This window comes from Gracilinanus agilis, chromosome 5, assembly GCF_016433145.1.
Source record: "Gracilinanus agilis isolate LMUSP501 chromosome 5, AgileGrace, whole genome shotgun sequence".
In the NCBI taxonomy this organism is placed as follows: domain Eukaryota; kingdom Metazoa; phylum Chordata; class Mammalia; order Didelphimorphia; family Didelphidae; genus Gracilinanus; species Gracilinanus agilis.
The window spans coordinates 275,064,067-275,080,827 of record NC_058134.1 but is presented as its reverse complement, the minus strand read 5'-3'; the positions used below and the strand labels follow the sequence as shown (position 1 = coordinate 275,080,827).

The 16,761-nt window shown below is 38.8% G+C and overlaps 1 protein-coding gene across 1 annotated transcript in view; it reads right to left on the bottom strand.

The window, feature by feature from the left end:
• Positions 1-15,072, bottom strand: part of PPM1H (protein phosphatase, Mg2+/Mn2+ dependent 1H) — a 119,248-nt gene extending 104,176 nt beyond the window's left edge. The window contains exons 1-3 of the mRNA XM_044679213.1: positions 14,980-15,072; positions 4,908-5,142; positions 1,876-1,948 (exon numbers count right to left, since the gene is read on the bottom strand). Of these exons, the coding sequence (XP_044535148.1) occupies positions 1,876-1,948; positions 4,908-5,142; positions 14,980-15,072 (401 nt within the window). The remainder of the gene's footprint in view (positions 1-1,875; positions 1,949-4,907; positions 5,143-14,979) is intronic.
• Between the last annotated feature and the right edge of the window lie 1,689 nt (positions 15,073-16,761).

Below are 16,761 nucleotides of genomic sequence, written 5' to 3'. Positions count from 1 at the left end.
GGCTTTTTCCCTTGGTTTTCAGTTCCTTCTACTAGCATGATGCCTAGTGCACAGGAAGCACTTAATAATTGGCTTTATCCATCCACCTGAAGAACAAGAGCTACGGGAAGGAAATCCTGCATAAAGCATCATATCCATCTGTTGACTCCAACAACAAATCAGATCATACAGCTGGCAAGCATTTATTAAATACCTACTATGCACCCATCTCTAGTGATACAGGGTTAAAAAAAGCTGAAACCATCCCTATCCTCTATAGGGAGAGAAACATTTCTTCCCTTTTGTACATTTATTAATATATAAAACTGTGTTTTATATATTATATATATATAAAGAAATAAATACAAGGTTGAAGGAGAGGCATTTGCAGCTATGAGGGAATAGCAAAGGCTTCACATAGGATTCAGTGGCCCCAGTATCAATTCTGATTAAATAAAGTAAACGCAACTATGGAATAGTTCTGTAGATTCCTATTTATACACTCTATCTCTGTGTCTCTGTTTCTCTTTGTCTCTGTCTCTGTCTGTCTGTCTCTCTCTCTCTCTACACACACACACACACACACACACACACACACACACACACACACACACCCTTCTCTAAAATGACTATACATCTATACATGACTTCTGCATAGCCAGGATTGAGACCTACATGAGAAGAACAGTTAGGTGGCACAGTGGATAGAGAGCCACGCCTGGAGTTGGGAAGACCTGGTTTCAAATCTGTTGTGTCAGACACTTCTTAGCTGTGTGAACTTGGACAAGTCACTTAATCAAATTTGCCTAGCCCTTACTGCTCTTTTGAATTAGAATCACTACTAAGACAGAAGGTACAGGTTTTTTAAAAAAAGATCTATGTGATAAATCAAGAATGATTCATGCTAAGAGCAGAAGATGGTGCTTTTGCATAAGTAACACTCATGGATGACAAGATATGGTTGCAAAAGGAAATTTCACAGTCAGACAAATGGAGCCGATTCAAATCACACACTAAGTTTAAGAGGGACAAGGGTTGAATCAGGCAGGCAAGAAAAGGAAAAAAAAATAACTTAGCTTGCCCAGCCTTCCAGCAAGAAACAATGGACAATCTTCAAGCCCTCTAAAACACCAGCAAAAACCTGGGTCCAAGATTTTGCATGCATGCGCACACGCACACACCACTTTTGCAAACATTTTTCTAGCACATTTTATATAAACAATGTTCCAACTATCATTTACAAGCATATGACTTTTAACAAAAATAACCCAGACCTGGGATCTAGACCGGCTTGAGAAAAGCCAATGGAAACATCTGAATCAGCAGGGGCTCCAGACTGGCCGATCTGGTCTTTGTCACGTACTCGGAACTTGGCTCAGAACTAAGCCTTTATTCACCCTTGCTCCTTCTCTTAAATCATAGTGACTTTAGTCATTTTTGGAGAGTCAGAAAGTCAGCCTCTACCCCATAGTTCACATTTATATAGTCCTTTTGTAGTAAAAACATAATCTATTTACTATGTTATTAAGTGAAAAAAAATCCAAAAAAGCACGAAGAGATCATTTGGGCTATTTTCCCAGTGTAGTTGCATAAAATTCACCCATAGATGTATACACATGGTACAGTAAATGGGACTAGCTGGGCTCACGTCTGGTCTCTGACCCACACTGGCCAAACAAGTTACTTAGCTCTTGGTGCTCCAAACAACTCTCTAAGATAAGGCTGTGCAGCGACAAGAAGGAGCTTTTACAAAGTGAATTCCTTGTACCCGTGGTCCACAGATGTTTAGAGTAAAAAACTTTGAATATATCCCCCCAATAGGTATTTAGAAATTACATCTCTGTGCAGGATTCTAAGTTTGTTTTGTTTTGATGGTTGCCATAGCTTGAAAGATACCTCCCCAACTTGCTGACTTTCAAAGGCTTTCCCCCACTAGCACCTGTACAGCTGCACCCCGAGGGGCTGACACCTGCCAAGAAGGGGGAAGGTCAGGAGCCTGCATAGGAGTGGGAGAAGGTGCAATTGGGGGGATAATGAAGGAAAGGGAAGGATGAGGATTTGTTTGAAATCAGCTCTGTAATGGGTGTATTAGGCATCCTCACCGATCATTCCATGGCCCTTTGTGGGTGTGTGGCCCCCAACGAAACTACAGGTTTGGTCCAAAGCCTAATCCCCAAATACCGCATATAGACAAGTAGAATTCACTTCACAAACTGCCATTAAAGGGATCTTTTTTAGCATCCGTATTATAGGATAGGCATTTTATCCTAAAAAAAAATGCAAGGCAGGGATGGATGTGGGGGTGAGAGGGGTGTTCCTGGGTGCTAGCTAATTGGCAGAACAAAAAAGGTATGTGTTTGGGCATTGACTGCTGTCTGAGACTCCACATCAGTGAGTCTTAAACTTTTTGGACTCAGGACCATTTTACACCCTTAAAAATTAGTGAGGGCCCAGCTGTGTGACCCTGGGAAAGTCACTTAACCCCCATTGCCTACCCTTATCACTCTTCTGCCTTGGGGTCAATACACAGTATTGACTCCAAGACAGAAGGTAAGGGTTTAAAAAAAAATTAAAAAAAAAATTAGTGAGGACCCCCAAAGAGTTTTTGTTTATGTGTACTATATGTAATTTGCATTATATTCTACACATATGTATGATATTATATTATATTTGTATATTATTACATATTATAATTATATTTAATTGTAGATTTAATTTAGGAATTATTTATATTTAATATTTATTTATTATGTTTATATTTATATTTAATTTAGATATTAAAAGATACATTTAAAATATTTAATTCATTAAAAAAATAAAAACAAAGCCAGTACATGTTAACGTAAATGAACATTTTTAGTGAATTTCCAAAACAAAACACATTTTAGTGACGAGTGGCTTTGTTTTACATATTTCTGCACATTTCTTTCATGTCTGGTGTAACAGAAGAGAGCTACATTTTTGTCTTTGCTTCTGTCTGCAATCTGTTGTGATACATTGTTGTTTTGACTATAACATATGAAGAAAAAAAACCAGCCTCGTACAGATATGGAGTTGAAAAGGTAGGAGTAAAAAAAAAAGTAGGCAAATGCCCTCTTAATATCACGAATCTTAAAGATCTCTAAAAGGAGAACCATTTCCCCCAGGTGTCTGCAGACCTCTGCCTCAGTTTCTTCATGTTTAAAATATAGATGATGATAACAGCACCTACTTCATTGAGTTGTGCACAGAAAATTGGAAACATTTTGTAAAGCACTTTGAAAATCTTGAATCACTATATAAAAATATGTATGATATTAATATATAATTCTATTATCTCATCAAATTATATTTGAAATAACATATACTATCTAACATTTGACAGTTGCTCTTATTATTATCATCTGAAAAAGCTTTAATGAACTTTATTGAGTTTCTTTTTTGGTTTGAGAATATTTTGAAAAGTAGAGAGAGGGAGCGAGCACAATTTTACAGTGAGAAAACTGAGACACCGAAAAATAAAACAGTTTACTCAAGGTCAAGTCAAGAGCATTTCTTCAACACTTACTGTATGCACTGTGCGAGGTGCTGAGAATACAAGCAAAACAAAAACAAAAACCAGGCCTGTTCTCAAGGAGCTTATGTTCTTTGGGAGGAAGAAAACACATAAAAGGAAATTGAAAATTGGGTGGGATGGGGGAAAGGGAAGAGAGATGCCCTGGTGTGGGAATGTGGTAAAGAAAATCTTGTGGAAATTAGGAGCCCAGAGAGGAATGAAGACCTCAACATCTTCCCTAAAAGGGAGGGTCTGGGAGGAACCAGCCAATCAGAGATAAAGAACAAAAGTATTCCAAGGGTGGAGTAAATTTCCAGGGTGAAGAAGTTTCTACCATTGAACCACTGAACCAGGTGAACAAGGCAAAACCCAGAAATTTACAAAATTTTGGACTCCCTGATAAGAAAGGCAAATAGGCTACAAGCATCTCTATTCACTGCCATAGCAAGTAGAGTAAGATGAGCTTTCAAAGAACAGAAGAAATGAAGAATAGGCATATAAAACTGTGTCAGATAGGAAGAAGGTAGAATAATGTGAGCAGAGAAAGGAAGGCTCATTGAAAGACTAATAATGAAAGATTGTCTAATAATTATGGATTTCAGGTCTTTTTCATTAATGGTACAGCTGGACCCTTTGAGGAGGCAGCAGGTTTCCATTCCCTAAGGAATGCTAATGAAGATTCACAAATCCCACCAATAGGGGGTCAAATTGTGTCTGATGGGAGAGGTAACCTGAATGAGAGGTATGCCATCTGCCCCAGATGTGATGGAAAGCCTTCTGACAACCATCAAACCTGATCATCAATACCCATGTATTGATTATGGGACGAGGGGCAGAGTAGCAAATAGTAAAGCCAGAATGAACCTAAAAGCCATTTATGGGCATTATGAGGTCAAACGTTTTTGCTCCTTATTGAAATCCAATTTCCAGTCCACTTTTCTTTTTATTTCCTTTATCCTTTTCAAAAAAAATAGAAAATGAGACATCAGAAATTCCCTCTTTAAGTCCTGCCCCTTCCCTGTGCCCGTCTTCTGCCCACATTAGCTAGCTATATGACCTTGGGCAAGAAAGTTCGTTAAGCCTCCCAGTCCTTGTGTGTGTGTGTATGTGTATGTGTGTGTGTGTGTGTGTGTGTGTGTGTGTGTGTGTGTGTATATATATATATAATAAGGGGGCCTGGAGGACATGGGCCCTAAGGTCTTCTACTTTAAAATGAAATAAATATGAATTGTTAAATTATGTGAAAATTGTTAAGTAATGTGAAAACATATCTCACAGGCCTGCCACAGGAGATGTGGATGGATAGACTGACTTATTATTTGCTCTTCATTTCCCAGGAGATAATGAAGAATTTGGATTCTGATAGATAGAAACTAAATAGAGAGAAACTCACCTATGGGGAAGTCACGCTCTGAACTTAAATCATAAAGGACAAGGAACACATCCAGAGCTAAGCCCCAGATGGTTATCACCAATCTGTGCAAAATGCAGGGCTGCAAACAAAAGGCATTTGTGACATTGTTGAAAGAGTATTCATGGGATGCCCCAATTCCGTTACATACTTTCACCGCCAAAAGTGATTCGAAACGCAACATTAAACTGCACATTCCAAGAACGGAGGAGAAAATCTGTTAAAAGGTGACAAAAAGAAACCATTCAGAAAACCCTTTTTGACAGTGTATATCAATTCCAGGCCTTGGGGAGGTTGTATCCATTTTCTCAAGAAGCAGTGAACTTTGTGAATTCCATAGAGAGGAGGCCGAATTCACTGGCTCTTCCTGAAGAGGTATAGAAATATGAAAAAGGAAAAAGAAGAATGATATCAGACAGACAATAAGGCAGGATTTCACTCTATTCACAGGGAAGGCAAGCTGGATTCTAATTAGCAGGTGTCAAAATTCGATAGGGAGGGAGGTATAGCCTACCAAGGCTGTGACTGATGAGGGTGCAGGCACTTTTCTGAAATGGGTCCCTGAGAAGGAATGGGATGAAAAATGTGGCCGAAAGATAGATTTTTCCAAGTTACCGACAGACACATCATCACAGAAAACGGCCAGGAAAATATACAGATGTTTCAGCTGACGGAAGGGAAAAAGTGACCATCTGAAATACTTTGCCATGTTCTTTGCTTTCCTTACAACTACCCCATCTGCATTAATACAACACAGAATAATTTCTCAATGTCATAATTCAGGCCGTGTCGATGGGTATTTCGTTGTAGCAGCAACATTCAGGCAACCAAAGCACCAGTGCTAGATTTTCCAGATTAAATAAACCCTGATGGGCCTTAAAATACTCTCTCTTAGTGCCCATTATTTCTAAAAGCCATACAGCTGCATCTGTAAAATAAAGCCTAGAATTTAAGTTTCCATGGAAGTAACTTGACAAAAATCAAAAGAATCTTGCAGTTTTGAAAATGCTACCTTTCTTCCCATCTCCCAGCTTTCCATGCCCCTGAGATCCCTCCTGTGATTTCATGGTGTGGGCTTTCCCTCCACAGATGCAGATCTTAGCCCATTTATCTATATCTATATCTATCTGTGGGTATATATATATATCTATATATATCTATATTAAGTATATATCTATAATATATCTATATTAAAATATATCTCTATAAAATAGCTATATAAAATATCTAAGATCTACTATATAAATATCTCTATGAAATATCTAGTATATAAACTAATATCTAATAAATGTATACCTACAACTATATTAAACATAAATTAAATATATATCTAAGATATCTATATTAAATATATCTATATAAAATAGCTATATAAAACATCTATATTAAACTATCTAATATATAAACTATCTGATATAAAATATATCTATAAAAATGTCTAAAAATAGATATATTAAAATATATCTATAATAAATCTATATGTTAAACTCTTACCGTCCACTTTAGAATAAATATTGTATATTAGTTTTTTTTTTAAACCTTTACCTTCCGTCTTGGAGTCAATACAGTATATTGGCTCCAAGGCAGAAGAGTGGTATGGGTAGGCAATGGGGGTCAAGTGACTTGTCCAGGGTCACACAGCTGGGAAGTGTCTGAGGCCAGATTTGAACCTAGGACCTACCATCTCTAGGTCTGGCTCTTAATCCACTGAGCCACCCAGTTGTACTTCCTCCCTTTATATATAGTTTTAGCCACCCATTTGTACCGCCTCCCTTTATATATAGTTTTAGCTCATCTCCTAGCATTGCCTGAAGCCACAAACAATTTTAAGAAGACCTTTTTAAGTTCTCTCGTTGCCACAAAATGGCAGCTCCTCTAGTGAAAGGTCTTTATATCTGGCTGGGCTCCTCCTCAGACCAGTGACAAAATGGTCTGCCCAGTTTTTCAGAGCTTCCCCATCAGTGCTCCTCTGCGGTATCAGAAGGGGACTCAAAACATCTTTACAATTTTTTATTTCTCTCAACTATGTGGTGAAACTCTGCCTCCGTATTTAGATTTTAACATCCATATAGAAAAAAAGTATAGTTTTTCAAATTAAATGCAATCAATTTTTTGCAAGAAATCCGGAGCGACTGGCTCTGGACTTTGTACCTCAAATGTGATTATTATATTCTAACCTTAGGGAAAAAAAGAGTTAGAATGGAGTAGTTAACAGAAAATCAGCCTTGGAGCCAAGGAGATTTGGGTTTAAGTCTTGGGTCTACCATTATGTGTGATCCCGAGCAAATCACTTAATCTTCATGTACCAGGCGACTCTCTAAGCCAAAGGTTCTTAACCTGGAGTCTATCAGCTTGTTTTCAACCATATTTCACAACAGTTGGCTTCTTTTGTATTTTTTGCATTTAGAAGGGGTTCATAGGCTTCATCAGACTGCCAAAAGGGTCCAGGACACAAAATAAAGGCTGAAAACTTCTGCTCTAAGGCTGTTAATTGTAGAGGGAATTTCCTTGCCTGGGAGCTCCTAAGATCAGTGAAAACACAAGTCCTGTCCCTATAGCTAATCCCAGAAATAAATATCAGTGCTCTCTGGGAAGTGGACATTCTCCCTGGTTAGTCTGCCCTTTTCTTTTTCGATCTGTCACTGGAGGGATCTTGCCCTGAAGTGAAGTGGGATAGTAAAGCCCAGAGAGAGAAAGGAAGGGCTGAATGGGACGGCACGGCAGAGAAGCAGTCGAGAGCGGAGAGTTGGACCATGTTGGACCCATGGTTCCTGGGTGATGTTTGTCTAAATTAATAAAAGTAATTTTTTTAAACCCTTGTACTTCGGTGTATTGTCTCATAGGTGGAAGATTGGTAAGGGTGGGCAATGGGGGTCAAGTGACTTGCCCAGGGTCACACAGCTGGGAAGTGGCTGAGGCTGGATTTGAACCTAGGACCTCCTGTCTCTAGGCCTGACTCTCACTCCACTGAGCTACCCAGCTGCCCCAATAAAAGTAATTTTAAATGGTGGCTACAAGCAACTGAAATAACTTGTATTAATTTCTAACTTACTTTCTCATGTCCTTGTGCAATCAGTCAATACAGGGATAGGAACTGGACCTGTGCTTTCAGAGAAAACGGCAGCAGACAACCAGCTGGTGTTTTCTATGCACAGGCCAAAAGAATGGGGCTTGAGCCCACAGCTATAGTGAAGATCAGTTGGAAAAAGTGTTTTTTATAAAAGGAGAATAATTTGTAAAGATTTAAAATAAGTTCAAGGAGGGCATGGCATATGAACATAATGAAATATTATACCATAAAAACTCTGAGTATGAGGAATTCAGATAAGCATCACCAGTATGAACTGATTCAAGGTAAAGTAAGCAGAACCAGGAAAACCATTTACATACTAATATAAACAAAAACACTAAAAGGTAGATCAACTCAGTTTAATTGTAATGACCAATCCTGACACAGAGGGGAAGATAATATAACAACCTTTCCTCCACTCATTACAGAAAGTAAAAGGGAGGCAGGAGTGGGTTTGGGTAAGCTATGGAAATGAAATGTTGCATATGCTTTATTAAAAAGTTACAAAATTGGTTGATTCTGTTTATTTTTCTACATTATAAGAGAAGGTCCAATAGCAGAGCAATACATATAGAAAGGAGCTTAAAAAGAGGCTCTATGCAAAAAAAAAAAATTGCAGGAGTATCCTTGTACAGTTTATTTCAAATATATTATTCTGCTCCATTCAGGACATATGACAAGTTAATGTCCTGATGTATGCTAAAATCATCGTAACAGAGTTCACTGTGACAGACCTCTTGTAGAGATCAAAACCATCATTTGGTTTCCATGGGAATAATTTTTGAGCCCTACAAAGTCTTTGAAGGGCATCTCTATTTTTACTGTGAGGTATAATGGCCACAGAGAGTTCACACCAATGTTGGATAAAAACTGAGCAGCAAGCTTGGACATCCATCTGTCCTTTCTATAAGAAGGGATGTAGTGAGTGTGTGTGTGTGTGTGTGTGTGTGTGTGTGTGTGTGTTGGGAGTGAAGAGTGAATCTATGTATTTATGTTTCTTGCATAAGGTTATATGTAACTTAACTTTATATGTATATGTGTATATATATATATATATATATATATGCATGCACACACACATATCCTTAAGAGATCACACTACAGAAGTGCTAGAAAATTTGGAAAAGTATTTCTACATCCTCCATCTACCGGTTACAATATACTTCTCTCTTTCTCTCTCTCTCTCTCTCTGTGTCTCTCTCTTCCTCTCTCCCCCTCTCGCTGCCTCTCTCTCTCTTTGTATGTCTCTCTCTTTGCCTCTGTGTGTGTGTGTCTCTCTCTCTGTGTCTTTCTCTCTCTGTCTCCGTGTGTCTCTCTCTCTCTCTCTCTCTCTCTCTGCCTCTCTCTCTGTCTCTGTGTCTCTCTGCCTCTTTCCCTCTCTCTCTCTCTGCATACACATAATTGTTTGCACGTTGTCCCATTAATCCAGGAGCTCCTTGAGTGCAGGGTCTAAATTTTGACATTTCTTTGTCCGCTCAGCACTTAGCATAGTGACTGGCAACAGAAAAGGCTTACTAGGTACTAGCTGACCCTTTTCCCCTTTGTCCATGGGTGGTTATGGCCAAAGAATTCATCACCCAGGGTCCAGTCAAGAGTGATGAAGCTTTCTATTCTTAGCCTGATCCATGGGAAGTAGACCCCATGGTCTACAAGTCAGCAGAGGAATCCATATCTGGAGCCCTTCCAAAATGGCAGAACTCATCTGAGCTCACATTCCACTGGTATAGCCTTCAAGAACCTCTGTGGCACAAGAAGGCATTGGAAGAGACTTTGTGGAGGGTCACACTGTCAGTGAAGGACTGGTGTCAAAGATTGGCTCAGGGATGAGAGAGCCAGGCTTTGGAACAAGACGTCTGGGGTTCAAATCTGGTCTCAGACACGTCCTAGCCATGTGATCATTTTAACCCCTATTGCCTAGTCCTTACTGTTCTTCTGTCTTGGGACCAATATTTAATATCAATTCTTTTATAAAAATATTCTTTACAAACTACATTAATACCAAATTTCCACATAAGTTTTCCCAATTTATATGATCCAAATTGTCTCCCTCCCTTCCCTCCTCCTTTCCAGAGCTGGCAGGCAATTCGATCTGGGTTAGACGTGTCTCAATAGTGATTCTAAGACAGAATGTAAGGCTTTAAAATTTATTAAAGATTTGTATTAAAAAAAACAAACAAAACAGACGGTAGCTAGCTAGTGGTGTGGATGAAGTGCTGGACTTGGAGCCTCAGACCTGAGTTCAAAACTAAGCATAGTGGTTTTGATCCTTAGTGGTGTGGTCCTAGTGTGATCACTTAACCTCTCTGCCTCAATTTCCTCACCTATAAAATGGAGATGATAATAATAATAGCTCCTACTCTGTGTAGGGTTGTTTTGGGGATCAAATGAAGTCAACATATACAGAAAGCTTAAAGCATATGCTAACTATTATTATTGTTGGGAAAAGAGGTAGGCTGGCCATAGACTAAAAATAAAGGATAACAGGAGGACAGGTGATGTCCTCCACTGGTACCCATATAAGAGGAAGTCCCACCTTTCTCCCAATCCCTACTCCAAAGCCAAGGCTTTGGACACAAGGAGTCTAATGGGATCAAAAGTGGATAGCCAGACCTTGAGATGTGACGTCCTGGGTTCATAGTTGACCTCAGATACTTCCTAACTGTATGACCACTGGGCAAGTCTGTTTGCCTAACCCTTGCCCTTCTGTCTTAAAAGTTGTTAGTAAGATAGAAATAAAGGATTAAAAAAAAAGCAAGCAAGGATAGGTTGCCAGCCGGACTTTTCAAGGAGTAATGGAAATAACGGCATTGTTAAACCATACAGATGGGGAAATGTTTACTAAAATCAGTTAATAAGCATCAATTAGGCATTTACTGTGTTCCAGGCACTGTGCTAAGTTCTGAGTATACAAATACAAAGAATGAATTACTCTGAAATCTAAATTAATTTTAATTTAATTTAATCTAAAATCATATACTCCAGTGAGGCAAGGACTGTCATTTTCCACCTTTTTAAAAATGCAAAACGAGACAGGTTGGTGGTGTAGTGGTTAGAGTCGGGTCAGAAAAATCTGAATTCAAATCCATTCTCAGTGGGCTCTATGATCCTGGGCAGATCATTTAAACTCTCTTTGTTTCCTCATTGGTAAACTGGGTGTTTCAGGGGAGTGCTGGAAGACTCAGAGCTTTCCAGATCTTAAAGCTCTGTATACAAGCTAGCTATTATTAACAGGAATGTTTGAATGAAATAAAATTAAGATGAAATAACCATTTTTAAAAATTGTGCACAGTGACTTGTTGATACCCACCAATCAGTCCATATTGTAGTTAAAATCTTAAGCTCAGAGGAAAAAAGAATGAATTAAATAGGAAAGAAAGTGAAGGGTACAGGGCAGGAAGCTGATTTTATTTCTCCTCATGTCTGGGACAGAGTGGTGGTGGTTTGGGGGCTCCCCAGAATGACCACCAAGACTCACAGGGGTCTGGTTATATTAAAGCACAGTTGAATAATACATGCTTTAAACAAGGATCATTATAATTTAATAGCACGTGGTGATGAGAAAGAAATATCTTGGCCATCCAGGTTATTCTGTTATTAACAGATGAAATGGAGTTCCCAAGACAGGCTATATCCAGAGTTTCTCTTCCATCTCTTAGAGCATAAAAAAGATTAGTTTCTCATAGATTTATACATGTAATCACTTACCTACCTTAAAGTGGTCACAGGGATTGTGAAGGAGTTTAGTCAGACCTTTTCCAGTGCTAATGAAGATTACTCATCTTCTATCAAGCCCCAGATCTATCTACAATCACCTTGCCTTCCAGATTTTTATTTTTCATGTGAGTGACTGAATATATTCCTCCTTCTCTTATTCCCTAGATGTATGAAAGACAATGTCCCAGAGAGCACAGGATCACGAAGTCGGGGAAAAACCTGGATCAAGTTCTGCTGCTGACATGTCCTAGCATTGTGACTACAGGAAAATGACTTAAACCTCTCAGTTCCCTTAAACGGCTCTCCAAGACAGTAAGAGAAAACTGTCAATCAGACAATGGGTGGAAGGTTTCCATAGTGGAGGTTCTCCTCCATCAAGGAAATCACCGGTCTTGATCAAAGCCAAAACCAAAATCTTATTTGTGCAGGCACATGTCAGCATTTTAGGGAATTAAATGGATCCCAGCTCATCACGGAGACCAGAGCAAAATGCCTTCTTCATTCTATGGTGGATTGATGGAAAATGCTTTGGCATTAAAAATGGAAAACTCCCAAAGAGAAAAAAATTCTGTGTTTACTTTCAAAGAAGCAAAGATGATGCAAACAATGCTTTCTTCAGCCCATTTCCTTTTTAGCTCCTCTCTCAGAGGATAATTAGAAATAAGTGTTGCCAAATAGAGAAAGATGAAATAATAATAGCAATAAGGGAGGCTGGCATTTATTCAACAATTAGAGTTTACTTTCTGTAAAGCAGGAGCTCATTTGATCTTCAAGATGGTGTGGTAGGGCAGGGAATTCAAGGGCAACATGGGTTCCTGCTCGTTTTGTTGAGATGTGGACCAACGATTTCACTTTACCTAGGGTCACATAGCCAATTTTAAGTCAAAGGGAAGAGGACTTGAATTCAGGTCTGACACTGAGAATGAATCTTTTTTATTGTGTGTGTGTGTGTGTGTGTGTGTGTGTGTGTAACAAAACTTTCCATAACTCAAATATATTCATTAGCTCATGAACTATTTATGAAATTAGCTCTCACCTCAAACAACCTTCCTCATTTAACACTAGTCTGTATCCCGATGGTCAGTTTCTCCCTGATTACTGGTGAATGCTTCAAAAGAGAATGATTTGAATATCAAAGGATAAAGAAAGGCCCTTAGGAAAACAGATGAAGTCCTTGAACATTTTTTGTAGCAATGACCCTCTTTGTGATGATGCTTGAAAGCAAATGTCAAATGTAAGGGGGAATCTCAGATCTGAGATATCATACAATTTTGCCAGAAAAAGAATGCAAAAAACCCCCAAACAACACAATTCACTCTTTGTTCGCTCCAAAAATGAGAAGAGTTGTAATTATTAAAGCAAACTTTCTTAAGTATAAAATAAAATCAACTTGTTTTCATAATAATAAGTATTCTTTTTCAAGATAAAGCTCTGAACAATTCTCCCTCCCCACTTCCCATTATTTATTACAAAATGTTGGCCTCTCTTTTAAGTGGATTCCTTTTCAGTTGAGAGTTCTCAACTGGACTCTGAACTTAAAAAAATGATTTTTCATAACTATGATTCAATAAATGGTTTCCATTATAATCCCTTCTATTTTATTTTATGAATTTAAAAACAGGATTCCGAGAAAAGATCCATAGAAGTTAGCATACACACAGAAGGTTAAGAACCAGGGTGAGTTAGGTCACTCAGTGGATGGCGAACCAGCCTAGAGATGGGTGGTCCTGGTCCAAATCTTACCTCAGATACTTTCTAGCTATGTGACCCTGGGCAAGTCATTTGACCGCCATTGTCTAGCCCTCATAGTTCTTCTGCCTTGGAACCAATACATAGTATTGGTAAGGGTTTTTTTTTTTTTAAAGGTTAAGAACCCCTGCTTTAAGGAAAAAAAGGGTTGGATTTAGAATCAGAAGATCTGGATTTGACGATTTGATGTGGTATTTAATATCTGTGTAACTGTAGAGCAGTTAAATCTCACAGGGTCTCAGTTTCCCCATCTGTAAAATGAGAATGTTGAGCTAAATGGCCCCTGAAGGTCCTTCCAGCTCTAAACCTCTGATGTGAATAGGTATTACAAGATGTAGCCAGATGCCGTGGCTCACATTTTATGCACACCCTATAAAGAAGTGATGGCTATTTCACAAGTGGACAGATAAGTTCAGAAGAGCCAAGAGAATTGCCTGAGATCACCTAGATCATGGCAGAGCCTGGTCTCATATTTAGGTCATGCCGATGAGCTAATAAACTTGTCCATTTGGTAATCCACATGATAAAACTGTCCATTTTAGAGTTTTTTTTTTAAAAAAAAGCATATTACATTAAAAGACAGAGAAGAGGTAAATGACTATTTTTTGCATAGAACCATAGAACATTGGCACTCCCTGGGAATTTAGAGATCATATTATTCAATTTCAGCATTTTACTGATGGGGGGACTCAACTCTATAATAATAATGTGATTTGTCAAGGTTCACACATTTTGTGACAAAACTGGAACTTGGACTCCTGAATTCTTCATTTAATTACAAGACAGTACTATGTAATGGAAAAAACATGGGACTAAGTAGGATTCAGGACACCTGGATGTCTAAGATTAATAATAGTTAAATAGTTAATATTCAGACAGTGCTTACTGTGTGCCCAGCTCTGTGCTAATGTGTAATTGGAAATCTTGAATCCTTGGGCTTCATCTCCCAGACTTCCTTTCCTTTCTCCCCCACATTGCATCCTCATGTTTTGTTTATAAATTGACTGTAATCCCACCTTTTCTCTCTCTTCTCTCATGACTGCAGCTGGTTTAGTTCCCTCTTTACTCTAGCTTTTTCTTTTCCTTTACTTTGAGTTATTATTAATAAATCTTATTAAGTATAATACTTGGAGATAGTATATATTAATTTTAAGCTTACACTAAGCACTTTACAATTTTTATTTCATTTGAGCCTCTAGGAGGTTCCAACAACCCTAGGAGGTAGGTGCTATTACTATCTCCATAGTTTATATAAGGAAACGAAGGCAACAGAAGTTAAATGGCTTGTTCAGGGTCATACAACTAGTAAGTAGGGCTGGATCTGAACTTCAGTTTCTCACATCTCCAACTGCCTTTCCGACATCTCAAATGGGACATCCAGAACATATGAACAAAATACGACTTGTTCTCTTTCCCCTAAATCCTCCGCACAGCTTTGCTTGTTATTGTAGAGGGAAATACCATCCTCCCAATCTCTCCAGTCCACAACCTAGGAGTCAACCTGGATTCACTATCTCATACCTCCATTTCCAAGATGTTGCCAAGGGCTATCGATTTCACCTTTGCAATGTCCTCTGCCTGGTTTCCTTTGACCAGTCTGGTGGAGCCCCTCATCACCTCATGCCTGCACTATTGTGATAGCCTGCTGGAGGAGCCTGACTCAAGTCTCTCTCCACTTCAAACCATGCTTTATTTTAAGCCACTAAAGTGATTTTCCTAAAGCATAGGTCTTATCTGACTCACTAAATGTCAGTGCTCCCTATTACCTCCAAGAGTAAATATTAAAAAACTCTTGGCATTCTTTTTTTCCCCCTTACCTTTCCAGTCTTATTACACCTCACACTTCAACTCATATTTTTTGATGCAGTGTCATGGGTTTCCTGGCTGTTCCAGGAATAAGACACTCCATCTCTCAGCTTTGGGCATTCTGTGGCTGTCCTTCATGTCTGGAATGCTCTTTCTCCTCCAATCTGCACTCCAATGACTGACCATCCTGGCTTCCTTTAAATTCCAATTAAAATCCTTCTTTCTATATATAGGAAACCTTCTTTAACCTCTCTTAATTTCCAAATTATCATGACATTAGCTTACTTTGTAAGTATTTGTTTGCATGCTGTTTTCCCCCATCAGAGACTCCTTGAAGGTAGGGTCTATCTTTTGCTTCTTTTTTATCCTCATTTTTCATAGTTGGTGCTTAATAAATGCTAATTGACTAGTTAAAACAGTATATCTCTGGGCATCAGTTTCCTGAGAATAAAGGGGTTGGTGGTCCTGTAGGATGCCTCAAGGGCTGTCCCAGCCACTCGATGTACTCTTTTGACTACCAAGTTGCTCTCCTGCTTCTGTTAGGATTGAATTATCCCTGAGAAGTGCGGTGCAGCTTGCTGGAGAGAGAGCTAACCTTGAAGCTAGCAGAGGGATGATGGACAAATCACTCACTCAATGCTCACGGACAGCACTAGTCTAAGACTACAGGTAGAGGTGGAAGGAGTTTATAAAAAGGCAGAGAGAAGGGTTCATTCTCTCGATGCATGAAATCACAGATTCAGAGAAAAGACAATAAATTTTCCCAGTAGACACTCTTCATTGTTGCTCTTCCTTTAATGGATGTGCCATTTATTGGTAGCCTTAACTAACACAGAAACATCAAAAGACGTTCAAATAAGAGAGAGAAGACTATAATAAAGCTCCCAGTTATAGTTATCTCTTCTATCTTACCAGGTCTCCTCTATCCAGACTGTCTAACAGTGTGTTCTGAAAAAAAGGCATTGAATAAGCAGATAGATAGATAGAGTACTAGGCTTGGAGTTGGGAGGATCAAATATGGCCTCGGAAATGTTAGCTGTGTGACCCTGGGCGAGTCACTTGACTCCAATTGTCTAGCCTTTATTGCTTTTCCTATTAACTATTGATTCTAAGGCAGCAGGTAAGGGTTAAAAAAAGGTACTGACTTTGACTCAGAGTGGAAGTTTCCCATCACTTTTCTAAGAAAACAGGATGGGCAAAGAAGCACATTTCTCAGAAACTACTTCAGTAGTTGGTTTGACCTGATCACAGTTTCAGCCTATTCCGGATGTGAACCAGGATTCTTTCTTCTCCTTCACTGTCTTTTTAAGTACCTTAATGAATAGATCTGAGGGACCAAGTAACTCTGCATAGTTAGGGACAAACAATTCTCTTCCCTTCTCCTATCTCTGTTCCTCTCTTATTTCTCCTCTTCTATCTCTGTTATTCTTCGTTCTCCCTGTCTTTCTCTCTATCTCTTTCTCTTCCAATAAGATTAGTTCTCCCTCCCCCCTGGCA